Source organism: Rhipicephalus microplus, chromosome 3 (genome assembly GCF_043290135.1).
Source record: "Rhipicephalus microplus isolate Deutch F79 chromosome 3, USDA_Rmic, whole genome shotgun sequence".
Taxonomy (NCBI): Eukaryota; Metazoa; Arthropoda; class Arachnida; order Ixodida; family Ixodidae; genus Rhipicephalus; species Rhipicephalus microplus.
Window position 1 is genome coordinate 212,626,396 of NC_134702.1, and position 26,725 is coordinate 212,653,120.

At 46.1% G+C, this 26,725-nt stretch overlaps 1 protein-coding gene across 1 annotated transcript in view; it reads left to right on the top strand.

Moving 5' to 3' along the window:
* LOC142803126 (cytochrome P450 2J6-like) overlaps nucleotides 1-7,173 on the top strand; it is a 99,129-nt gene extending 91,956 nt beyond the window's left edge. The window contains exons 7-9 of the mRNA XM_075888229.1: nucleotides 4,420-4,681; nucleotides 6,257-6,444; nucleotides 6,852-7,173. Of these exons, the coding sequence (XP_075744344.1) occupies nucleotides 4,420-4,681; nucleotides 6,257-6,444; nucleotides 6,852-7,042 (641 nt within the window). The 3' untranslated portion in view covers nucleotides 7,043-7,173. The remainder of the gene's footprint in view (nucleotides 1-4,419; nucleotides 4,682-6,256; nucleotides 6,445-6,851) is intronic.
* Nucleotides 7,174-26,725: the final 19,552 nt, after the last annotated feature.

The following is a 26,725-nucleotide window of genomic DNA, read 5'->3' on the forward strand; positions in this document are numbered from 1 at the left end:
CTTTGCTGCTATATGGTTGGCATGTGTGCCGCTACCTGGTGCATCTGGATTCCTCGACGCTTACAGCTCCGCCTGATGTCGCTTCGCCCTGAGTCTCAAAAGAGCGAGGTCTGGTTGAGGTTAATCTTCGTCAATGGTGGTCACGACTATGTTACTGGGGAGCAGCTCTTGCAAAGCGGGAAGAATTTCTGTGGGCTCTGTTGGAACTTAATCAATTGACGATTACAGCAGTATTCACGAATCCAACACTAGCGTTCTGCGTGGAAATATCGTTTACCGTAGAGCCACGCCAGGCTTCGTATATACTCTTGAAATGGACCTTAATGTTCGGATAGCATCAATGGTGGTTGAAGTACTGCCTATCTCATTTTGCACACATAAGTATACTTCCAAATTACAGCCTTCATTTCGGCTCAACGTAAATTGTAGCTAGGTGTCATCCACTTAAGTTGATTGGTGCAGCAATTTTCAGGGTTACTTTAATCACGCGTCTCAGCGGAAACACCAGCACTTTATATCAGCTTGCCGCTTCTAGTGTTGCAAGTGTCTATATTGCTGTTGGTAATATAGCGCAACAGTGAACAACTACAAATATAAAACATAAGCGGTTGTTTGGCTTATACGTGTGCTTGCATATGTGCATATATTTAGCGCCACTTCATACCGTCTCGCTGTGTATCAAAAAAATAAAAACCACTCGCCTTCCATTTGTATTCTACACATACCATCGATTCTCAAGTTACGTGGAATCCACCGTTTTGTTTTCTTTTTTTTTCAAACCTCGAGCTTTCATAGCTTCACTCTTAAAATTTTATTAAATCTACAGTAGCAATGTCTTAAGTTTTGACTTGATAGTGGTGACGAAATAGCGTCCTTAATTACGCCTTCCGTGAAAGTTCATCAGTAGTGCATAGTCCTCCTTCTGAAGTCCAGAAGTGTGATTTGCAAAGAAGAAATTATTTTCGTCGTTACACACACATCTTTCTTCTGGTAGGACTAGGCAGGTAGGTGTACCAGCCACTAGAGTGGTTCCGTTCAATATCGAGACGTAAAAGTGAATGAAAATAATGGGTCTTCATCGTTCTGGTTTTTTTCTTTTGTACAACGATTCAAAATTAACTGCAACCTACTGTCACACTCAAGGTGACCGGAGCACATGCGAGACAAAATTTGTCTGGCACGAATAGGATTTCTTTCACGCGTGCAGCAGTGATTAAGAGAAGACGTTAGGAAAAAGTAGAGTAAAACTGTCATCGTTTATAATGGTGAGGCCGCATAAAATTAGCATAAATGACGTGGAGGCCTGGAATAAAAAAAATTACCTATACGTAGGTAGTTTCAGAAAATGGAATAACGGCGTATACGCACGTCCGAGTACGGGAATATATAGGCAACCAGGTCGCACGCTCTTGCTCAGAACATGTAAAGTGGTGAAAGTGCAGTCACACATTCTATTTTGAGGAGAGGGATTTACCAGGTAACGTAGGTGCCGTCAGTGTTTTTTTTTTCATGAATTAGCTGTGAATAACAATAATGAGGGAAACCTTTCGTAGGACTTTCAATAGAGGGGTGCCAGGGCCAAGACGTTTAGTACGGAGGGAGCGTGGTAAAGTATGAAATTCTGTTCCAAATGTTCCCGTGCCCATTCGATCAACTGTAATGTCATGAAATACCACCGTCATCATCATCCGTCTGACTACGTACACTGCAGGACAAAGGAATCTCCCATGTTCCACCAGTCGACTCGGTCCTGTGCTTGCTGCTGCCATTTTATACACGCAAACTTCTTAATCTCATCTGCCCACCTTACCTTCTGTCTCCCCCTAACCCACTTGCCTCCTCTGGGTATCTAGTTAGTTACCCCTCGTGACCAGTGGTTATCTTGTCTACAAGCTACATGCCTGGCCCATGTCCATTTCCTCTTTTTAATTTCAACTATGATATTCTTAACCCCAGTTTGTTCCCTGATCGACTCTGCTCTCTTCTTGTCTCTTAAAGTTACACCTACCATTTTCCTTTCCTTTGCTCGCTGCGTGGTCCTCAATTTATGCTGAACACTCTTTCTAAGTCATCGCGGTTCTGCTCCGTAGCTAAGTACCGGCAAGATGCAGCTGTTATATACCTTCCTCTTGGGAGATAGTGGCAATATACCTGTCAAGATTTAAGAGTTCTTGCCAAATGTGTTCCACCCCATTCTTATTCTTCTAGCTACTTACCTCCTGTGGTTTGGCTCCACAGTTATTACCTATCCTAAGTAGACATAGTCTTTTACAACTTCCAGAGCACTATTACCTATCTCGAAGCGCTGTTCTTTTCAAAGGTTTTGTACATTACTTTCGTTTTCTGCAGATTCATTTTAAGACCCATCTTTTCGCTCTCTTTGTCTAATGCCATAATCATGAGTTGCAATTCGTCCCCTGAGTTACTCAGTAATGGGATGTCGTCGGCGAAGCGCAGATTACTAAGATACTCTCCATTAAATCTTATCCCTAACTCTTCCCATTCTGGGCCTCTGAAAACCTCCCATCAGCACGTGGTAAATAGCATTGGGGAGATTGTATCTCCCTGCCTTACGCCCGTCTTGATTGACATTTTGTCGCTTTCTTTATAAATCCCTATGCTAGCAGTTGATCCCCTGTAAATTTCTTTCGGGATGTTCATGTATGCTTTGTCGACGCCCTCATTTCGCAGTGTCTGCATGACTGCTGATATTTCTACTGAATCAAACGCCTTCCGTCATCTATGAAGGCTATGTATGGTGGCTGGCTGTACTCGGAGCATTTTCCTTTTACCTGATTGATAGTATGAATGCAGTCGATTGCTGAGTAGCCTGTTAGAAATTCTTTTTGTACTTTGGTTGATTGAATTCTAAAGTTGCCCTAATTCTGTAAGAAATTACCTTTGTAAATAGCTTGTATACGACGGAGAGCATACCGATTGGTCTGTAATTGGTCAAAACTTCATCTTCTTTCTTTGTGTATTAAGGTGAAGTTAGCATTCTTCCAAGGTTCTGGTACTCCTCTTGTCAGGAGACACCTTGTAAACAGGGTGGCTAGTTTTTCTAACACAATCTGTCCTCCCTCTTACAGCAGATCTGATGTTACCTGACCCTCCCCAACATCTTTGCCTCTTTGCATGCTCTCCTAGGCTTTCCTGACTTATTCTATCATTACTGGTGGGGCACCATGAGTATTACTGCTAGTTGTTATAGTAAGGCCGTGGTTGTCCCAGCTACTACACAGATCTATGTGAAACTCCTTCGCTATTTTAATTATCCTATGCATTTCGGTCGGTATTTTCTTTTCCTTCTCTTTTAGTGCATACATCTCATTTTCGTGTATCCCAAGTTTCCTTTTCACTGCTTTGACGCTTCTTCCGTTCTTCAGAGCGTGTTCAATTATCTCCATGTTATACCTTCTTACATCGGATACCTTACGAAACATACATTGGAATATACAGAATATGCATCCTCATGGAATCTACATTGGGCTAATCTACGAAGCGGGAGCCTATTGGCAACGCTTAACTGATAATTTTGCAATAGAGATGCGCGAGTGTACAGGACACAGAAGAATAGTGGAGCCGGCTCCACTGCTCTTCTGCATAAGAGCAACATCTCTATTATCAAGAGTTGCTACAACAAAGGCGCTGCGCACAATTCCAGTTCTTGTGGTGATATGAAGATTCGCTTATTGTCAGCTTTAAAAATAACAGAGAAGACACTGGTTCCGTATCTGCAGCGTGTTTCACCTCACTCAAAGTTTGAAGGACTTTGTGAGTCGAAAGCCAGCCTGGGCTAAGTATGCATTGTAGTGTGTTGTGGTCTGCAAAAAAAAATCTTCATCATAATTTTTTTGACATCGTCATTGAATTTCACACAGTGGGTTTGATATTACCACATTAGCAACTCTTACTTTAAAATCAGCTGTTACTTTAGGTCTTGCTTTTTGAGCAGCTGAATAAGCTATGATTGTGATCGAAGCTAGCAGCACTCATGTTGAGTTTTCTCGGCTATATTTTGTCGCCCTATTTTCTTGAATATACAACCCTATACCCTATATTGTCCAATACGAAAATTCTGTTTGCGCACATCCACAGCATGCTTTATTAAAAGCAGGGTTCACCAATGCTCTTGCGCACAGGAAGTGTGTTTAAAAGTTTATCAAAAGAGTTTAACAACATTCACGGGACAGCCAGCTAAAAAGAACGTACTTTTGTCGACGCAACAACCTATATCAGCGCTTAGATGCCGAAATTACGTGAGCACTTAGGTACCAAATAACGACAGCTTAGGCACGTTTATGATGATGGTGAAGCCATGGGGTGCGCTACCGAATTGAAATATGAGTATATTTTATTGTCTACACCGATAAGCTTCAATAAAAACAATGCTTGTCGCACCCTACCCTATTCACGCAGGCAACGTTCTCAAGGGTAACGTAGCCACGTTCTTCGGCGCTGGCAGTGAGACAGTTCGTTCGACCATGGAGTGGCTGCTTCTAATGTGTGCGGCAAAGCCTGAGCTGCAACATCGGATGCAGAGAGAAATCGACTGCTTGCTCGTAAAGAGTCAGCGTGCGCACGTCCGCTGGGAAGACCGCGGAGAGCTGACGTACACGCAAGCGTTTATATGGGAAACCATGCGATTCAAGCCACCAACGCCACTGAACCCGATGAGACAGTGAGTATTCATTGACATACTTTCTTAAGTGTTTGTCAAATAGTGTTTCTGGTTAACCTTCTGCCTTCTACCCTTCTGCTTGCTTCTTTCTTTTGTCTAATACATTAGTAGGCCTACGTGATGAGTAAAACTGTCCGTTATCACTCTGTCACATACCCTTTGAAAATAGATGTAGAAACAAATTCTCACATCCCCAAGCTTCGCCTGTATATTTGAACGCGACAGTGATATCCGAGCAGTTGAGACAGTGGTATCCAAACCCACCATCGTTTTATCTGACGCAAGTGAGCTGTGTCCGATAAATATGTGCATAGACCTAGGCAAGTATAATACTTTGACCACGCAATTGATCGAGTTGCAAAAATACCCGCCACAGTGATCTTACGGTTGCGATGGTCTACTCCTGAGCCACAGTTCACGAAATGAAATCCCGGCTGCTGCGGCAGCGTTTTTGATTCCGGCAAAGATTGTTGAGGCCCGTGTGTTTAGATTATGGGCACGATAAACAATACCAGCTGTTCGAAATTTCCGGAGCCCTCTCCTACGGCGTTTCTCATTGTCATATGAGGGTTTTGGGACGTTAAATCTCAACAATGATATCGGAGAATGCACGCACACACGCACACACATTCCCTAGGCGCTGACACCACTGGTCACTGGAACTTCTGTGATACGAGCTCGTTCGAGCTATCACGTTAAAATGAATTTTCACTCCAAACTGGGCCCCCAGGCTTCGTAGACAAGTGTTTTAGCCAATCAGCTACAGCCCACTCATGTTTTAAAAAAATACTAATATGTTTATTTGAACCGCACGAATGTCTTGTACCCATGATAGAAAACAGATGCGAAAAAAACATATTCATAAAGACGGGGCGTGCAGACACGGATACAATAAATAACTTACGGCAACAAGAACGCTCAGTAAAATTTGAAGATTCGCCCGAAGGCGGAAAGGAACAGAGCACCGGATATTCTTCTGCGCATGTCCATGCAATAGGCGAACATATCAAGCCGGCAAACGCGGCGGTGCACTTGAACAATTCCTGTTAAAGCATTCGATTTAATCTTTGTATGAGCTAATCGACGGCTTTCTCACGCATGTGCTAGTACAGCATATTTTATTCATCGTATTTCGGCACGGGCTTTAGCGAGAGTGCAAAAAGAAAAACTCAAAGTGAGCCTCCGGTTTGCGATCTTTTATTTATTATTGCCTTTGGTTTATATTACGACCCATGTGCGTAGAAATGGCTGCAGCACTCTTTGTGCGGCTACTGATAGTGTAGATGGCGGTTGTACAGAACACAATAACGCAAATATATCCCAATAAATATACCAAAGTCGACTCAACAGAAAGTATATTGCAGTAAATCCTAAGTACCAATCCTGAAAATCATTTCGTGAATGTAAAAGTATAATGCACAATAAATTATGAGACTGACAAACTACAATGGCTCACTTATTGAACCAGCCTAATGATGCTTGCAGGAAAAGGCTGCGCTGATGGTTTGCTGTTTTACACTGCAGGGCACCTGTCATGAAAATGTTTTGACGCCCTGCTTTCTTTCCTCAACGCAGTGCTACTGCAGACATCAAGGTCGGAGGTTACATCATCCCCCGTGGCAGCATTGTGATCGTCTCGTTCTGGTCTCTCCTCCACGACAAGTCGGTCTGGGGAGACCCAGAGGTATTCAGGCCAGAACGCTTCCTAGTCGATGGTGGGACTCGTGCCGTAAAGCCGCAACAGTTCATTCCCTTTTCATGCGGTACGATGTCTTCTGCATTGTCGCTGAAATAACATTTAAAGAATAATAGTGACAACCACAACAACAAGGCTCAACTGGTCTTGGAGAGCCCCTGGATATTGGAAATCGCAGCTTTTGTTACAAAAATACAGACGCATAGACTAAGAACGTGGCAGTTAACTCTGTTTGGTTATAAAGACTCTAACGTTTCGCAACAATTCGTTTTTAGAAATGCGAGAGGCGTCCGTTCCTGTGGGCCTTCACCGGTGACAAGAAAATATTTGGTAGTCGCTGGCATATCGTTGTCGAGGGTTTCAATTGCTGATGGGTTTAACTCTACACTTCCATAACCAGCCGAATCTCGCAACTTCATTGGTTATAACTGCCCGTTTCATATATAGCGCTCACTTTGAACACTTTCTCTGCAGGCAAGCGGTCCTGCCCAGGGGAATCAATTGCCAGCATGGAAGCCTTTCTCTATTTGACCACCGTGCTGAATAACTTTGTCGTTGAAGCACCGCCTAGTCGACCTGGTCTTGTGTTTGATGAAGTAGCTGGTATTTCCCTCCGACCGAAGCCACAAAAACTCATCTTTCGACTTCGACATCCAGGCACTTGATTAGTGCATTGTGCGATAAAGTACACCACATGAGATCTGATGCCTTCGTGAACTCTTGCTTCATTTCGCGCCGTTCTTGTTTCAGTGCACGTCATGAAATATTCACCCCTGCTGTAATCAATTTATTACGTAGAAACGCCCAATAACTAGGATAACTTGAAGCCCTGATATAAGTGACTGATTTGCCATTGAAGAAATGTTGCGAAGTAAACAATAAACTCTAAATCGCCAACAATGAACCGTGCCTGATAATATGTTTTTTTCATATTACGATGCTCCAACCTAAATGAAAAATTCAAGACAACGCTTGGGTCTGGAAACGCCAGCGTAAGCTGTTTGGCAATAGCTTTATGCGCTATGTGACCATCTCTCGGAAACCGGCCTACAGTACGAGACATTTTTTAAACAGTCAACACCTAAAACTGTACACAGTCTTTAAAAGAAGAAAAAAACGTCTGTTCTTGCATTTAGAATACAATAAGTAAAGATATGTTTCCTGACTGCTGCAATTATTTTGATCAAAATTCAGCACATTGAAGTTAGCTGTGACTGCAGGATTGAAGTCTATCATGACTGCTCAGAAGACTAAACTCGGGTGCTTAACCAGTCAACGAAGTTGCTGATAGCTATCTGCATTGCAGCTGAACTTCATCACACTCTTTAAGTTAGTCTCCACTTACTGTTTTGCCCTCTCAGAGTACGCAGTGCGTTCGCACACCATGATGTGCCATACGGGCCTCGGTACTTTTGCGCACCAAAGGGTGGTCTCGGATGGGGTAAGCGCCACACCAACACGAAGCCCCCGCAACGTAACCTCCTCTCGGCAGGATAAACTACCAGGGAGGTCTGATCCACACAGAGGTATAAGAGCTCACGTGGCACGTCGGAGGATTTCCTTTTCCCGGAGCATCTGACCTTGAGCGTCATCAGGAAAATGCGATAGCAAGTATGGTGTAGCTTGAGGGTGGGTTGCCAAATCAGCTTTTACAAGATCCTGCAAAGCGGCCAGTGGAACCCACTGAACACGTAATTGCACAGATGCGGAGGCATAAAAAACGTGCATAGTATCCAGGAGTAACCTAGAGTGATACATTAATCGTATATCGTGAATAGCTTGCGTCGAGTCCGTACGAATGATGAGCTGAGAGCGTCTGCCTGGTTGTAGAAGAGGTAGCAGCGCTGCCAGTCCATCACGTATGGCGGCCAGCTCAGCAAGGTGAGCTGGTGGGGCAGGATCAGCAAAATATGAGCATGTCTTGTCAGCCTCTGGAAATAATGGACATACAATCACGGTATGAATGATGGTGCCTCTCACACTGGCATCTCTATAAGCGACAACAGTAGCTGTTGTTTTACTTATCCATACGCTGATCCCGCATTTATAGTATTACTTGTTGAGCAGCTTTAATGTGTGCACTGAGAGAAGTACGTGCTTGACAAGTAGGACCACATTGAAACAGACACGCATTGAGGCTACCAATAAGGTGTACCAACTGAAAGAACGGTTAAAGGTGAGCTACTTGATTTATTTTAACTGACGCATTTCTTAGCAAATTTCGGTGACATTCGTTGCATCTATCTATCTATCTCTATCTATCTATCTATCTATCTATCTATTTATCTATCTATCTATCGATCTATCTATCTATCTATCTAGGCACCTACGACACATAGCTCTCCTACTGTTTCGAGAAATGATCTATACCAAAATCGGTATGGCATAACATGGCCGTAAGACGAACATAAATTTCTAGTCATAACATGCAAATAATATTGTGACGACGCGGGATCGACTAGCACACAATGCACCTCGAACAAATACGCTTTATTGATCCCAGGACAAAGACTGCAACGTCTTCTTCGTCTCTGCTCTCGGCGAATGCCACTCGCGCTGCTTCGTTGTCACCGCCACTGGCACATACGCGCGTCATTATTCCCTCTTTAAAAAAACACCACCCCGATGTTAAACCTTCTAAAATCAAGGTAAAACCAAAACTGCACCGTTAGTCACTGAAACTAAGGCTTCATCCGAAGCACGTGAACAATCTCTGGTGATTGTCTGCGGCGCTTTGAACACTGAACGCCGTCCGGAACAACCTCGTAGTTGACGTCACTGATGCGAAGGTACTTCGGACCCTACAAGGTTCGGCGACGCAACAGCTTTTCGGAGAGCCCACGCGGACGAATAGGTGTCCAGACCCACACTTTGGCGCCCACGTTGTATGTGACGGTTCGGTGCCGGAGGTTATGTTTGGCGTCATCGTCTTGTTGATTGGTTATTCGGAACCTGGCAAGTTGTCTGGCTTCCTCTGCTCACTGGGTAAACATCGGCGTCATTTCATTACCATCATTTTCATGAGGGAGCATCACGTTTAACGTTGTCGTGACTTCGCGTTCGTAAAGGAGACTGAAGGGTGTCTACCGAGTGGTCTCCTGACGAGCCGTGTTGTTTCATGAGGGAGCATCGCGTCTAACGTTGTCGTGACTTCGCGTCCATGAAGGAAACTCAAGAGTGTCTTCCGAGTGGTTTCCTGACGAGCCGTGTTGTACGCGAACGTGACGTAGGGCAATATGTCATCCCAGTTCCTGTGCTCTACATCTACGCACATGCTTATCATGTCAGCTAGTGTGTTGTTGAGACGTTCGGTGAGCCCGTTGGTCTGGAGATGATACGCCGTTGTCTTCCTGTGAGCTGTACCACTTAGTCGGAAAACGGTGTCTAAAAGCTGGGCCATAAACGCAGAGCCTTTGTCGGTGATGAATGTTGCGGGAGCACCGTGTCCTAAAATGATGGCTTCGATGAAAAATTGCGCCGCTTCAGCTGCCGTTGCGCGTGGCAGAGCGCCTGTCTCCGTGTATCGAGTCAGGTAATCTGTGGCGACAATTATTCACCTGTTTCCAGTGGCAGACTTTAGGAAGGGGCCCAGAAAATCCATGCCAATTTGTCCAAACGGTGTCGCCGGCACTCGGACAGGCTGCAGCAGGCCGGCTAGTTTGATGGATGGTGGTTTGTGATGCTGGCCATCTAGACATGCCTGCACGTAAGTTTTGACAACTCCGGCAAGTCTTGGCCAGTAATAGTATTGCCTTATCCTCGCCAATTTTCTTTCGTAGCTCAAATGACCAATGGTAGGTTCGTCGTGGCATGCTTGCAGTACCTCACGGCGAAGCGAAGAAGGAACGACGAGCAAGTAGCTGCTGCCGGTGGGTGAAAAGTTCTTCTTATAAAGAACGTAATTTCGCAATCAGTACGACGGCAGCCCTCAAAAATCACTTCGGCACGCTATTCGTTCGCCCTTTTATGTAATTTATGAGTGGTAGATGTTCAGGGTCGTCACGCTGCTGTTGAGAAAAGGCGGCAGAGTCCACGATTCCCAAAAAGGCCGTGTCGTCGTCGTCATCTGGCGATGCCGTCCCAACAGGAGATCGAAAAAGACAGTCGGAATCGGTGTGTCGTTTTCCTGACTTGTAGGCAAGAGTGAAGTCAAATTCTTGGAGCAGAAGACTCCAGCGTGCAAGACGGTCAGATGGATCTTTCAAGTTGATTAACCAACAGAGCGAGTGGTCATCGCTAATAACGGTGAATGGGCGGCCGTACAAATAAGGACGAAATTTCAGGACTGCCCACATCATTGCAAGACATTCCTTCTCTGTCGTAGTATAGTTAGCTTCTGATCGGGACAGCGTCCTGCGGGCGTAGGCGATCGTCTTTTCCATGTTGTCCTTTGGCTGTAGAAGCACTGCTCCAAGACCCATATTACTAGCGTCTGTATGAAGTATTGTTGGCGCGTCTTCATCAAAGTGGGCGAGCACGGGTGGTGTTTGCATGCGCTGACGAAGCTCATGAAATGCCTGCTGCTGGTCTTCGCCCCATGTGAAGGGAATATCTTCTCGAATAAGCTTTGTCAATGGCCATGCGATGCGCGAAAAATTGGCAATAAACCACCGGTAATAAGCACAGAGTCCCAAAAACCTTGCACTGATTTTTTGTCTGCTGGCATCGGGAAATTTGCCACGGCGGCAATTTCATCCGGGTCGAGTCAGATCCCGTGGCTGCTCACGATGTGACCGAGGAATTGAAGTTCGTGGAAGCTGAAGTGGCACTTTTTGGGTTTCAGAGTAAGACTGGCCAAGCGTATGGTTTCAAAAACTGCTTCAAGCCTTCGTAAGTGTTCCTCGAAAGTCACCGAAAAGACAATCACGTCGTCGAGGTACACCAAGCAGGTTCGCCACTTAAGTCCCGAGAGAAACGTGTCCATCAGACGCTGGAATGTTGCTGGCCCAGAACACAAACCGAGAGGAAGTACCTGAAATTCATAGTCCGTTGGGCATAACAAATGCGGTCTTCTCGTGATCTCTCTCATCCACTTCAATTTGCCAGTAGCCGCGTTTCAAGTCCATGGACGAAAAGAAGCGTGCGTTTCGTAGTATATCGAATGAATCATCAATACGTGGCAGAGGATAGACTTCTTTATTTGTGATCTGATTTAGCTTCCTATGGTCGATGCGGAAACGCGAGCCGTCGTCCTTTTTTTTTGACGAGTACTACTGGTGATGCCCAAGGACTGTTGGATGGCCAAATAATACCATCTTCCAGCATCATTTTCACCTGTTTTTGAATTGCTTCACGCTCTTTTCGAGCGACGCGATAAGGATTTTGCGGGATGGGTCTGGCGTTGGAATTCGTGATGATGCGGTGTTTCATCAGTGCCGTTTGGCGAACTCTTGATGTGGATGAGAAGCAGCTGAGGAACTTGTCTATCAGCGTGAAAAGGCGGTCTCGCTCAATGGGAGATAACGTTGGACTAACTTCGACATATGTCGGTGTAGTGATAGTAGAGGCTGCTGCTCCTTCTACTAAATGACAATTTGCTATTTGAGCGAGTTCGTCGAAATAGGCAATAGCCGTGCCTTTAACTATGTGTCAGCGTTCTCTGCTGAAATTTGTCAACAAGAGTTCAGTGCATCCGTCAATGACAGTGACGACAGCCCTGGCAATAGAAATGCCGCTAGTGAATACGAGCCCCTTGAAGTTTTCAGCGATGCCAGTACCGTTTTGTAAGATGTCACAGTGCATGGATATGAGGGAGCAACTTCGTGGCGGCAGTATGACGTCGTCATTGGCAATACGGAAACGAGGTGGCTGGTGTTCCTCATTAGTAGCAGTGTGCGAGCTTATAACGAACGTTACGCTTCTGTCGCGGAAGTCAATCACAGCCCAGTATTTGCGCAAGAAATCCATTCCCAATATGAGCTGTTTAGAGCACTCGTGAAGAATGACGAAGGTGGCGACAAAGGCGGAACCAGCGATGAAAATTCGGTCAGTGCCCTTTCCAACCGGTGTCATCAACTGACCTCCTGCAGTTCTTATATTGGGTCTGTGTCATGGCATCTTCACTTTACTTAGTGTTTCGGCTAGCTTTAGGCTTATTATAGAAAAGTGGGAGCCAGTGTCCACAAGAGCCGTCACTTGGTGGCCGTCAATGTGAACGACGAGGTCAGCGCTGATAACGTCGGTTACGTCGGCAGTTGTCTCATTCGTCGAATTAGTCGTTGCTGTCGTCTCCTTCGGTATCGGTGGCTTCGAGCTGTCATTTATCTGCAATGGGGGCTGTTCGGAATTTCGAATGTTGGCAACCCCCCCCCCCCCCGAGGTCGCTGCGTCTAGTTTCCCCGTCGCGGGCTAGGGGACCTGCCCCTGGTGACGCCGGCAAAACTGTGACGATCAGGTGAACTGGCCCGTGCAAAAGATGGAGAACGTGATCTGGGCATTACTGGATTCTGTGACGGTGTGTTCACAGGAGCGTCGTTGTACATGCGTCCATCGTCGTACGCAGCGTAATCAGGGTAGCGAGGAAATCTCGAGCACTGAGCATCGCGATAACGGCCATTTCTGTAGACGTGCACAGCTCCGCCACAATGAAAGCATACCGGTCAGCGGTACGCCACAAATCGGTTTTCTGACCCTGGTAGGTAAATGGAGACTCACTACTGGGCCACGTTGTGGGGCATGTTGGCTATGCGGCATTCGTCTTGGAGGAGGAATCGGTGAGGTTGGAAAAAGGTCGGCGCTGAGAGTGGCTGTGTTTGCAGGGTTGGTGGTGGTCCAGTCATTGAAGTTCGCTGTGCCGAAGGCACGACGACGGGGCGTCGGACTGCATCAGCATAAGTAAGATGCCGTCGCACATCGCCATAGCCGTATGAAGAGAGAGCCTGACGGACATCATCCCGGACAACATCTGCTATAAAAGACTGTGCCAGCGTCGGTTCGGTTGCTGGAATTAAACCAAGCTGCCGACGCTCCTCCCTAAAAATTTCCCGGATGACTTCCCAAGAGGCCTGTCGTTGTCGGAGAGGCTCGCCGCAGCCGTAACAAGACTACTCGTTCGAAAGTTGACCGGGTTCTGCTGGCGGTACCGTTGCTGTAGGGCCCGTTCAATAGCTGTGGTTTCTGTCGTGAACTCAGCTACTGTAGTTGGTGGATTTCTCACAAGCCCAGCAAACAGTTGCTCCTTCAAGCCTCGCAATAAATATCGCAGCTTCCTCTCTTTCGTCATCTCGGGATCTGCCCTGCCGAAAAGACGGGTCATGTCCTCGACGAACATAGCAACGCTCTCATTTGGTTTTTGAAATCGAACTTTCAAAAGGCGTTGCGCATTTTGCTTTCTGTCGAGACTGATAAACGTGTCAACCAGCTGGTTGCGGAAGTCGTCCCACGTAGCCAAGCTTCTTTCCCTGTTTATGTAACACGTCTGGGCGTTGTCTTTCAGGTAGAAGTACACATTCGCGAGTTTGTCTTCTGGGGTGGCCCACTGGTTGTACTTCGCACAGCGTTTGAACTGCTCCAGCCAGTCTTGGGCGTATTCACAAGTCTCACCATGAAAACAATCTGAAATCATGGTATTCTGTAGTGTCATGTGCACTGGAGCTGCAGTGGCTGCGGTGGTTGAAGGAGGCAAGCGATTGCTGGCAGTTTCTCGCAAGGGATTGAGCTCAGAAGCCAGGCCTAGCAGATGGCGACTGAAACGGTGGACTGGTGTGTCGACGCGTGGTAGCGATTCCGGGCTCAAATGTCAGGTCCGCGAAGGGGTGCCAAGCATGAAGACTACCCCGTACCTCCACCAGTGTGACAACGCAGTATCAACGAGCACACAAAACCCCTCGAACAAATGCGCTTTATAGATCACACGACAAAGACTGCAACGTCTTCTTCGTCTCTGCCTTCGGCCAAGGATACTCGCGCTGCTTCGTTGTCACCGCCACGGGCACATACGCGCGTCAATATCTATGTCTTGAATGTCATGATTTACAAGCCATGGTCCTGGTGCTTTTGTGGTGGTTTTGTTTACATGATATATTGAAAAACTCGTATTGTATGACATGACTGCATGGTGAACGTGACAAACGCTAAGGTAGAACTCATGACATCCATGGCCTGTAAGTCATGCCCACACGCCACGCTCGTGGTGCGCTCGGGGTCGTTTCGCCAGCTTCACAATGAAGAATTTCGTTTCATGTGGCATGACTAGATGACGGAAGTAAATGACATGTCCAAGCATGATAATCATGACATGCGTGTTATGTGAAACACGACTACATGCTGCACTGGCAGCACGCTCGTGGCCATTTGGCTAGCTTCACATATACTAAATTTGGTATTACGTGACGTGAATGACTGATGAAGGTAAATGACACGTTCAGACATGATAATCATGACATGCTTGTCACGTAAAAGATGACTACATGCCACGCTCATAGCATGCTCGCGGTCACTTTGCTAGCTTCATATGTAACAAATTTTGTATTAAGTGGCATTTTGTATTAAGTGGAAGCAGAACGATGACCACAAATGCCAGGCGCAAATACGACAATCATGACATAGAAGTCACTCATGGCATAACTCAGATGCCTATCATTGCTGGTACTGGTATTGCAAACGTTAATGGTGCCGTCGTTACGCAACTATAAAAAACATACTTGCATCTTATACCTGAGTATGCATATAAATTTCTTCTTGTGTTTACTGCGTACTGGTAACGCTGTCCTGATGTTAAAGTGACATATTAACCTTCCTCATTCGTGCTTCGCATACCATCGGTTCCCACTGGACGTGGAGTTTGCCAACATTTTTCAAGGCAGCAAAAAACAGCGTAGATGCGAGACAAAACCGAATAGACATACGAGGACTGGCGCAGACTCTTATCTTAAGCTTTGTTGAAAGGAAGCAGAAGAAACGAAAGAAAGCATGAACAAATAATACGCATTGCTTTTGAACCGTAAACGAGATGTCGGGTAGCTGATATCGCTGTATAATAATTGAAGAGACGATACGCTGATACACGTCTCCCCTTTCTCGCTTATTGCATACACCTCAAACATCTCTAAGGCACACCTGTCGCGATAGCACTTCAGCAGCTGTTTTTGCTGTCTACGCTGTTTATTCTGTTTGTAAGATACCTCAGGAAAATGAGCCTCATTTTGCCATTCAGCGAACGCATCCAGTGATTCCCTGCATGCCACTGAAAATTCTAAAGGGAGTTCGTGTTTGAGGGTAACTGACCTTTCAATGATGACATAGCCTTCATATCAAGGCACCGAGCTGCTCCTTTCAAATACTATGGGTGATTGCAAAGAACATGAAAAACAAAAAAATACATAGATTTGCGTTGCCCTCGCACCACATTCGTTTCTCGCTGCCTCTGGTCCCGCCAGCTTACCCGTCACATCACCACAAACAGTTTTTTGAAGCGACGTTTTTGTCACCTCCTTCAGGGTGTTAAATTATTCCAGAGAAATGTGCATTGCAGTGCTCTTACCTGAACGAGCTACTGCCTTCATTTAACAGATGATTGGTTAAGGACAACTCGACTCTTTTAAAGAGAAACTGCCCTCGTTAACGAGCGTGTTCCCCCAGTAAAAATGACTAATCGCAAGACGCACCCATCTTCCAGAAAGTTGATACGTTTAATCTGCAACACAAAAAAACTTGTCTAAGGCTGCTTGCACAGGCAAGCAGCTTAAGACATGTACAAGAAAAGCCTCAATGTTTACTGTTCTTCCCTAAATTTAGCTAAGTATCAATGCTTTACTCGGTACACACCATGCCTTTTGAAGTTTTGGCGCATCATAAGCACACATCATGACTACGGTAGCATGTTTTTAAACATTCTTTATGCTCACAGATGTTGGCAGTGCTCCTGCTTTTACTTCTTAAAATGAGAATAATAAAATTAACAAACACGAAAGTGTTTTATGCCGGGGTCCACTACGGCTCCATGACATGTTTTCGCCATGGATATGACACTCTAAAGTATTGTCATGAATATGACACTCTAAAGTATTGTCATTGTCAGATCACAAAGAAGAATATGAGAAGAAAAAGTTCCACGGGGGGGGGGGGGGAGTCCAGCTAATCACCTCGCGCACACAGCACGCCACTCTAAGCACTGAACCACAGAGCGAACCTTTCCCGACCTGTTAACGGCGGGCCGTTTTACACGGTCCTCAGAGCTCAGAACTTTGCGCGCATTTTTGTTTTCAGTAGCAAAAGGCCACGACAGGGACACGTTGATTGCGCGGGCTCAAAAGGTCGTCATGCCGCGCCACCCCGCACGTCGCTACATGTGCGCGCCTCTAGAAGGCTTGGTCAAGATCGTATCGATGTTCTGTCGCGTGGTGACTCACTTGCGCATGGGCTTACCTCAGTATCCGGGTGCTTTGTACCTCTTCTGCAGCTACAGCAAGCTTGCTTTGAAGTTACAGCAGTAAAAGATGTCACGAAGGTGACTTCGCTCGCTGCCATGGCCGCGTTCACGAAATGAGCGCACTGGTCACACACGAAGTAAGAATCGTGACCGCTATTCCCGCTCGTCATGCTTGTGTATACATGTGACTTCATTCCGTGCGTCTTTATTTCTGCTTGAGCAGCGTGCTGGAAATGTCCAGTTGTTGCAGTTATTTTTCCGCACTCGTCCTGTAGTCAGTTAGTTTATCCTTTCTGCTTAAGGTATGCGCTGCAAGTACCAAGTTGCTTGCCGCTCTTCGCGTCATATTGTAATTTCTTACGGCAGCATTCACTCTTTCGGCCTTGTGGCGAAACAGCGCACAATGAATTTTCAACTACCTCAGCGATGACACCGTTTCATTTTGCTTTTATACCGATTCATAAAGGAAGAGTTCAACCGTTTTTTTTTTACTCACTATGAAAAACCAGTTTAAACTTTCGGAAGTCGGAGAATTGAGTTATGCCTGTACGTCACCTACAGAAGTAATGGCGCGGTAAGCCTAATACAGAGCGTCGAACTAACCTCATCATGTGGCATCGATGACGTTCATTTCAAAATCCTGGCAAACGCGGGCATAGTGTATAGTCTAACTCTGACCCACAATTTCATACAATAATTAAAACATGCCTGCTACCATTACACTTGAATATAGTTAACGCATTAGCCATACTTGAAGTCATATTATATTTAGGTGAAGTAACAAACAATAATAGATAACCGTTCTATACGACTAACATCTCTCTGTTTTAAAATGATTGTCACTAGTCCCGTAAATAGGGAGGCGATCGTCAGGCTAATTCTTTGAGTGAACGTGTCGGGCCCCCAAAATTCAGCACAAAAACGTTGGCAATTTAGTGTTGGTTCTTCTAACGTCTCAGCAAGCACGAGCTTTGGCCTAAAGAACGAAGCAGTGCCGAGAGTTCATAAGGCAACAAATATATTCTCAGATAAGGCAGAAGAAAGGACACACAAACATTCTCACTCGGCAGTTATCAAATGCAGTAAGAAACTACTCACAAAATACTCCAATAAAATCAAACAAGCACAAATAGCTCAGGCTACAATGTAGTTCCATGCTTTAACTGACCAAGAAACTTATAGACTAAAATGTTCGTCAAACATATTCTGTCCGAAGTTCATGGAACAAAGCTTGAATGCTTCTCTTCAAGAGAACACTTGAAGTCCAGCTTCGGTAGTCGTACCACTGCGTCCGAGGTTTCCCTTCCAGAACACTCTCGCGTCGTCAACTGGCCACACTTCGAAAACAAAACTTCTTCGCCGGTAACACGTCGGCCACTCACGCACTGCTACTACAGGTGCGTCTTCGCCCTCTGGTGGAAAATGCACATAATCTCCTGCTTTGTCACCGTAGGACAAGCCTTCACACCAGCCGGAATACCCTCTTCATCTCCTGATCGTCACCTTCTGCTGCTTGCTTATATACACTCGCCCTGGGTTTCTGAAGTTGCGTCGGCGCGCCACCCAGCGAAGGTTGGGGAAGGCTGAGACCATTCTGGTAACGTAACGCAACTCTGCAGCACCACGCTCTTTCCTTCAAGATATTTCTAGGGTTCACTCGGCATTTCGCCCTTGACTTGGTCGGTGTGGCGGCGGCTGTTGTGAGGATGAGAGGAGACGCACGCGCAGCATGTTTTTATGCTTGTTTATTCGTGGTGCCGGCTTTTAACGCGATAGCGGTAAAACGCTCGTCTCGCAGAAAACCCGCCGCTGGCATCGGCCCCGTTGGTTGTAAGCGAAAAATTATTCGTGTATCAGTGACCGAAAAATTAAGTTATCGAGATAGTTGTGAGCGGTCGCTACTTGTTAAAGCGTGTGCACGCGATTACACTGAGGAAGCCGCGCATTCGAAGAAAAAGAAGTGTTCAAGGTCGCGAGGCACGGTAGTTACTTTGCTCTTACACCCCTCCCTGCTTAGCTTCCAGCGCTTTCGTCGGGACGAGAGAAGAAATAATGCAATGGCAGCATGCGACAAGCTTTTCTAGCTCCACTCGCACTGGACGGATTCCTAAAATTTTTGCGGCGTTGAATTCGCGATTCAATAAGCTCTTCTGGTGAATTCATTCCATGTTTACTTGAAAAAGTGTTTCAGGGCCCCTTTAACGCATTTTGTTCGACAGGTGTCATGACGGAAACGAGCCCATTCGGCGATAATAGCGCGCGCTGGTCCAATCTGCTGTGTGCGTGTTTGTGTGCGTGCGTGTGTATGTAACAAAACACATAATAAGTATGCACTTAACAGTGTAAGGGTGCACTAGGGGCTGGATTTCGCTATCGTGTTCAACTCCTAAATGCGAAGCTTAAGGGTCCCCCAAATTTTTAGTCACGTCTGCCAGGCGCCTGCTTTTCACACAGCTGCTGGAAATTAGGGCCGCGCGCTTTCTTGAGCGCTAGTTTGTGGCAGTGATAGAACAGATCATTGCTGCATCCAATGCCTACAGGCACCTGGAATCTACCTTTACCCTGGAAGATAACTAGGGTTATGTCCATATTTAGGTCAAGTAACAAATTCTCACCGGTAAATCACCGTTCAATATCAGTGACACTGTTTGCTGTAAATACGAGGACATAGCACATCATGCAACGTCTGTGGCCACTTGGGAGCTAACAAACTTTCGAAGAAATTTCTCATGCGAAACGCAAATACGCTATGACCAACCGCTTTACATGTTAAGCTGCATTTAGGGACATCTGTGCGTGGTGGTATCTGTAGGTTGGCAACAGCGTCCTTCCTTGACTAGATGGAATGTTACCAAAAACAAAATCATATGTGATGAAAAAAGCTAATTCTCAAAGACAACTACCGGTTATACACAACACAGACCCTTCGGAGTGTCCTTGATCACGCTAGAAAGATTGTGCCTTCTCAAGACAATTTGACACATCCCATTGAAAACACGTGGGTTCGCATCGTAAAATATTGAATACTAGAGGAGCCACGCGGTTTCGAATGCGACATTGTGATCTACACAGAACGTTCCAGAGGGTGTGCACTGTATATAACCACAAGTTGTTTTGGTAAGTACATCATTTTCCCAGCCATAATATTTGTTGCATATTTTTCAATAATTCACGGCAGGTCACCACTGTAGTTGCATAAAGATGGCGCTACAGCACGTCCCCAAATCTTGGTCATGAACAGACTGTGCTTGCCAGCACTATTCAAAAGCATTGAGTGTTGTCGCACATCGTACATGAGTGTTCAAATGACTATATCTAAACCTAGACTTTCTCACTTTACTGCCAAAAGATACTTAGAAGTGGGGCTGTTTGAGCTAGTTCGTTTGACATGATGATTAAGCGCGAGAACAGAACGACGTCTTTTTCTTGTCCCTTTGTCGTCGTTCTGTTCTCATGCTATAACTATCATCATGTCAAAAGGAAGGGTTGAGCTTTTACTATTTCCTAAATAAAATAATTACTAGCCCAGTAATGTTTTCCCACGTTTGGTCAGTTGCACAGATGACTGCGTTATTTATCGTGTGATTTAAACGGAGCGTCGACGATCACACAGTACTCTAGAAAAATCTTGAACTTGATTTCTCTCATTTAAGACTTGGCTATTGAAGCCTCAACAATCGACCACATTCATACTATCAATCAGGTAATAGAGAAATGTTCAGAATATAACCAACCACTATACATAGCCTTCATAGATTACGAGAAGGCGTTTTATTCAGTAGAAATATCAGCCGTCATGCAGACACTCCGGAATCAGGGCGTCGATGAAGTATATATAAACATCCTGGAATAAATCTACAGGAGATCAACTGCTACCATAGTGCTTCATAAAAAAAGCAACAGAATACCAATCAAGAAGGGTGTAAGGCAGGAGGATACAATCTCCCAAATGCTATTTACCGCGTGCTTACAGGAGGTTTTCAGGGGCCTAGAATGGGAACAGTTAGGAATTAGAGTTAATGGTGAGTACCTTAGTACCCTGCGCTTCGCCGATGACATTACATTGCTGAGTAACTCAGGGAACGAACTGCAACTCACGATTATGGAGTTAGACAAGGAGAGCAGAAAGGTGGGGCTTAAAGTTATTCTACAGAAGACGAAAGTAATGTACAACAACCTCGGAAGAACGCAGCGCTTCGAGATCGGTAATAGTGCATTTCAAGTTGTAAAAGACTAATTCTACTTAGGACAGGTAATAACCGCGGAGCCGAACCACGAGATTGAAGTAACTAGAAGGATAACAATGGGGTGGAGCACATTTGGCAAGCACTCTCAAATTATGACAGGTAGATTGCCACTATTCCTCAAGAGAAAGGTATATAACAGCTGTATCTTGCCGGTACTTAGCTACGGAGCAGAAACCTGGAGACTTGCAAAGAGGGTTCATCTTAAATTGAAGACGACCCAGCGAGCAATGGAAAGAAAAATGGTAGGTGTCACCTTAAGAGACAAGAAGAGAGCAGAGTGGATTAGGGAACAAACGGGGGTTAAGGATATCATAGCTGAAATCAAGAAGAAGAAATGGACATGGGCTGGGCATGTAGCACGTAGACAGGATAACCGCTGGTCATTAAGGGTAACTAACTGGATTCCCAGAGAAGGAAAGCGGGTAAGGGGGAGACAGAAGGTTAGGTGGGCAGATGAGATTAAGAAGTTTGCGGGTATAAATTGGCAGCAGCAAGCACAGGACCGGGTTAACTGGCGGAACATGGGAGAGGCCTTTGTCCTGCAGTGGACGTAGTCAGGCTGGAGATGATGATGATGATGATTATGATGATGATGATATTAAAACCTAAAGGGGCCCTGCATTACTTTTTCATGTAGCCTTGCATTTGATTCACCAAAAGAGCTTATTGCCTCAGAAATTCACCGCCGCAATTTTTTTTCACATACAACCCAGTGCGAATGTAGTTACAAAGATTTGTCGCACACTGCAATCGGATTCTATGTTCTCTCGTTCCGACGAAAGCGCTGGGAGCTAAACAAGGAGGGATAGCACGGGGAAAGAAAAATGTTATGCGCGCCTCGTAGCCTCCAGCCCTATTTTTCTTTTCTTTTTTTCTTCGAATACGTGGTTTTTCAGTGGCGGCGTCCCGCGGCGATTTATGTAGCGCCAGACCACGCCATGTTCAAGTCAGCCTATGACTGACACAGCGGCTGTAATGAGTAATATTTTAGCTTCTTTCGTCATTTGTTAAGAGAAGCGAAAGCAGGTATTAGCTGGCTTGTAGACTTTACTGTGCATTCGAGGCCGCATGCTGCGCATTAATATTTGGCTCGCGTATTTGGACCATGTTCAAAACGTGTTGCAGGGCCGCTTTAACATTTTTTTTAATTTAAAATCGATTGTTTCAATCGCATGAGTACTATATCCGGCAAGGCTATTTGCATCTCGACTGCGCATCAGACCTGCACAGATGCTCACGGCGCGCTATCGTGCGCCTATATAATCAGTGACTGAATAAACCGATATAACTTCTTGTTCTGGCCATCATGCCGTCTCGTCGTCCTTGCTAGCTACATGGTGTCAGAAGTGGCCACCGCAGACCGAAGCACGGCAGCAACGGCGCGGAATCGCCATGAACCTACTGAAGCCGCCGGAGCCATTGCGCCTATCGGGCAACTTGTCTGAAAATTGGAAGTGCTTCAAGCAAAGGTTCGAGCTTTTTCTGCAAGCAACGGCAGCCGAGAAGTCCCCGAGAAGTGACTCCTCGAAAGTGGCGCTCTTGCTGAGCTTCGCGGGAGACGAAGTGCTCGACATCTTCAACAACTTTCAGTACGGGCCCGGAGAAAGCAAGGAATCTTATGACACGGTCATGCGGAAGTTCGACGCCTACTTCTCTGAGGTGAGCAATGAAATTCACGAAAGATATGTTTTTCGTACACGAAGCCAGGCGGAGAAAGAACCTTTTGAGAAGTTTGTGCGGTACTTATAGAAGCAGGCGACACAGTGCAACTTAGGGGATCAGCACGATTCACTGATTAGAGACCAAATTGTGTTTGGTACGAACGACCCAAAGCTGCGTGAAAGAATGCTTGCCGAGAGAGGCCTGACGCTACTAAAAGCCGAGGAAATGTGTAAAGCGGCAGAAGCAGCGGCACTAAGGAGCCTAGTTTCGAATAGGATGGAAGACAGCATTGACGCAGTTTCAAGTGGCGAAACGGTGACGAAAAAAACGGCAGCAGCGGAAAAAAAAGCAGAGTCGCGATAATCAAGATATTTGCTGCAGAAAGTGCAACCGCAAACATAAACCTAAGCAAAGCCCCGCGTATGGTAAATTATGTCATTCTTGCCGCAAATGCAACCACTTCGCAAGTTGTTGCCAGAAGTCTACCGCTGTTAGCGAAGTAGCTAATCTCGTTGAGAATGACTTTGAGATTCTCTAAATCGGCTCCGAAAATTGTCGCAAGAAAGACTGGACAATCAAGGCTCGAGTAAATGGCAGAGAAGGGACGTTCAAAGTGGACACCAGTTCGCAGACAAGCTTACTTCCATTTACAACGTACCGTAAGCTTGGATCCAAAAAAGCGTTGCAACCTACCACGTCAGTGTTGCGCGCCTACAACGGGGGCGTTATTTCAAGCTATGCAACAACGTCACAGAAAGTGTCTGTTGGAACCACCGAGATAAGCGTGAAATTCTTCGTCGTAAAGAATGGGCGCCAAGCCATCCTTAGGCTCGATGCCAGTGAAGCGCTTGGATTGGTTCGACGTATGGTGGACGCTGTCAATGCCTCGTCTGAGTATGAACTTTTGAAAGATTTCAGGCACCTGTTCTCAGGGCTCGTCTGCTTGAAAACGCAGTAAAGAATGGTCCTTGATCCAGACGCGGTTCCAGTCGTTCAGCCTGCTCGCCGGGTTCCACTTGCACTTCAGGAACCTCTGAAGAAGGAACTACAGCGAATGATCTAGGGGGCATCATCGTCAAAGAAAATGAGCCAACCGACTGGGTAAGCCCTCTGGTACTGGTAAAAAAAAAGACGGTGCTCTAAGGGTTTGCATGGACCCCAGAAGGGTGAACAAGTATATCAAGAGGCAGCATTTCCCTTTACCCAGACGCGAGGACTTGGAAGCACGGCTAACCAGTGCTACTTATTTTGGCTGTTATGATACAAACGCCGGCTTTCATCAGGTGCCCTTAGACAATACAACATCAAAAATCTGTACGTTCTCGTCGCCTTTTGGCAGATACCGTTTTCTAAAGCTACTCTTTGGCACATCATCTGCACCCGAGGTGTTTCAGCAGGCACTTTGTCAGATATTTGACGGTCTGCCAGGCGTGCTCATATATATAGATGATATCCTGGTCTGGGGCTCAACGAAGGAAGAGCATGATGAGCGCCTGGTTGCAGTCCTCAAAACTGCTGAAATAGCTGTTTAATCTGCACAAGTGCAAGTTTGGCATAAAAGAGCTACGGTTTCTGGGTGATATTATAAGTGCGAACGGCATATCCCCAAATCCAGGGCTCGTAAAAAGTTTGGTTCAAATGCCAGTGCCAACATGCAAGGCCGATGTTCAACGTATGCTGGGTGTGTTGAACTACTTTGGAAAGTTCGTGCCTCAGCTATCTGAAAGAACGGCTCTGTTAAGAACTTTTATCAAGGCCAGTTCTGAGTTTGAGTGGACAGATAACCACGCCAAAGAGTGGAAAAGCATCGCGCAAATTCTGACCACCGCTCCCGTGCTCGCAATATTTGACCCACGACGGGAAAAAGTTATCTTGCGATGCATCGAAGGACGGCGTTGGTGCCGCCCTTCTGCAACGTCACAATAACGTGTGGCGGCCCGTAGCTTACGCATATCGAGTACTGACTAAGGCAGAAAAACTGTACGCACAGATAGAAAAGGAGCCCCTAAGAATTTGTTTTGTATGCGAAAAATTTCATCAGTTCGTCTACGGCCAGAAAGTCGAAATTGAAACGGGCCACAAACCACTCTTGTCAATTGCTCAAAAAGAAATTAGTGACATGCCACCTCGCCTTCCACGGTTCTTTTTGAGGTTGTTCAAGTATAATTTTGTTTTGCAGTATATTCCTGGGAAGCACCTTGTTCTTGCTGACATGTTGTCCCGGTCAACTGCTGACAACCAAGACGACGCTGGTGCTACTACCGACGTGGAAGTTCACGCAATCCAGCTTCTAGGTTACCGTGTCACAGAAGCAACGCAGAAAGAACTGCAAGCGGCAACGGCTCGTGACTGCTACCTACAGTCGGTGATCGCAAGTTTGTCGGCGGGGCTTCCAGTACAAGGTGAACTAAAGCCTTTTGAGCAAGAACTCTCATTTGTCAACGGAATACTTTTAAAGGCGTCGAAGGTTGTTATTCTGAAAAGCACGCGAAAAACTATGCTTGAAAAAATCCATGCAGGTCACCTCGGCATGCAAAAATGCAAAGGGCCAGACGCTTCGTGTTTTGGCCTGGGCTTAACGCTGAGATTGCTTCCATGGTGCAACTTTGTCCTACATGCCGCAAGTATGCTTACAAACAGCCTAAGGAACCACTTCAAATGCGGCCCGCGCCAGGTTGTGCATGGCAGAGTTGGAGCTGATATTTTTTCGTTTGCGGGGGACTCGTACATCGTTGTCGTGTGCTTAGATTTGGGTGTACGTTAAAGAACCCCAGGTGGTCGAAATCTCCGGAGCCCTCCACTACGGCGTCTCTCATAATCATATGGTGGTTTTGGGACGTTAAACCCCACATATCAATCAATCGTACATTGTTGTCTTTGACGCCTTATCAAACTTTCCGGAAGTTCAGAAACTACCTGACTTGTCGGCGCAATCAACCATCGCAGCACTGAGCGCTATCTTTGCCAGATTTGGCGTGCCCGTCGAAGTATGCACTGATAACGGCCCACAATTTTCCAGCCATGATTTTTTTTTGTTTTCAAGGAGATACGACTTCACGCACGTCACTTCAAGCCCTCATTATCCGCAGTCAAACGGACTTGCGGAAAAAGGTGTGCAGGTTGTGAAGCGCATCTTTAAAAAAACTGCTGATTCGGGCGACGACTTCTAGCTGGGCCTGCTGCCTACCGCTCTACCCCACTGGAGGACGGGCGATCCCCTGGTGAACTACTGCAAGGAAGGCGCCTTCGCGCCAAGCTCCCAGACTTCAGTACGGTGACCGCAAGCGACGTCAAAAAGCACAGCCAGGCCCAAGGGGGAAGACCTTTGCCTCCTCTGCAGAAGGGTGACGTTGTGAGGCTCAGAGACGCTGCATGGTCCCGGAAAGCTCAAGTGGTAGGTTCGCCATATCCAAAGCCCTACCTTGTAAAAACGGAAAACCAGAAGCTGTTAAGGCGCAACCGTCGTCACCTACTTCAAACTGGCGAACGGTTCATCGAGGAAAGCGACGACGACGTTGATACCAGCTCAGCGGACAACAACGTTGCTAGCCATCCGACAGTGGCAACTTCAACCTCGCCAGCGAATGGCCGACGTCGTGAAGTTCCGACGTCGGACGACCCTTCGCCACCTGTGGTGCGTCAGTCAACTTCACCACCGACGCCAGCTTTGAGAAGGTCGACTCGAACCGTGAAGCCACCACAGCGTCTTCATTATGACAAGGACTTTAACCAAGTGTATGATATCATTTTTTGAAATGCCATGTACTTACCACCGTTTCGGTGGGTATGTAATTTCATTGTTAACGGAAAGGATGTATCTGGCAAGGCTATTTGCATCTCGACTGCGCATCGGACCTGCGCAGATACTCACGGCGCTGTCGTGTGTCTATATAATCAGTGACTGAATAAACCGATATCACTTCTTGTTCTGGACATCATGTTGTCTCGTCGTCCTTGCTAGCTACAAGTACTAGTACTTTTCACCATATAAATATCACGAGTACCTTGAATGATACAAAATATAAATATGCTGGTGTTTAACTTTACGGTCTCGCGGTCAACCCGCATTG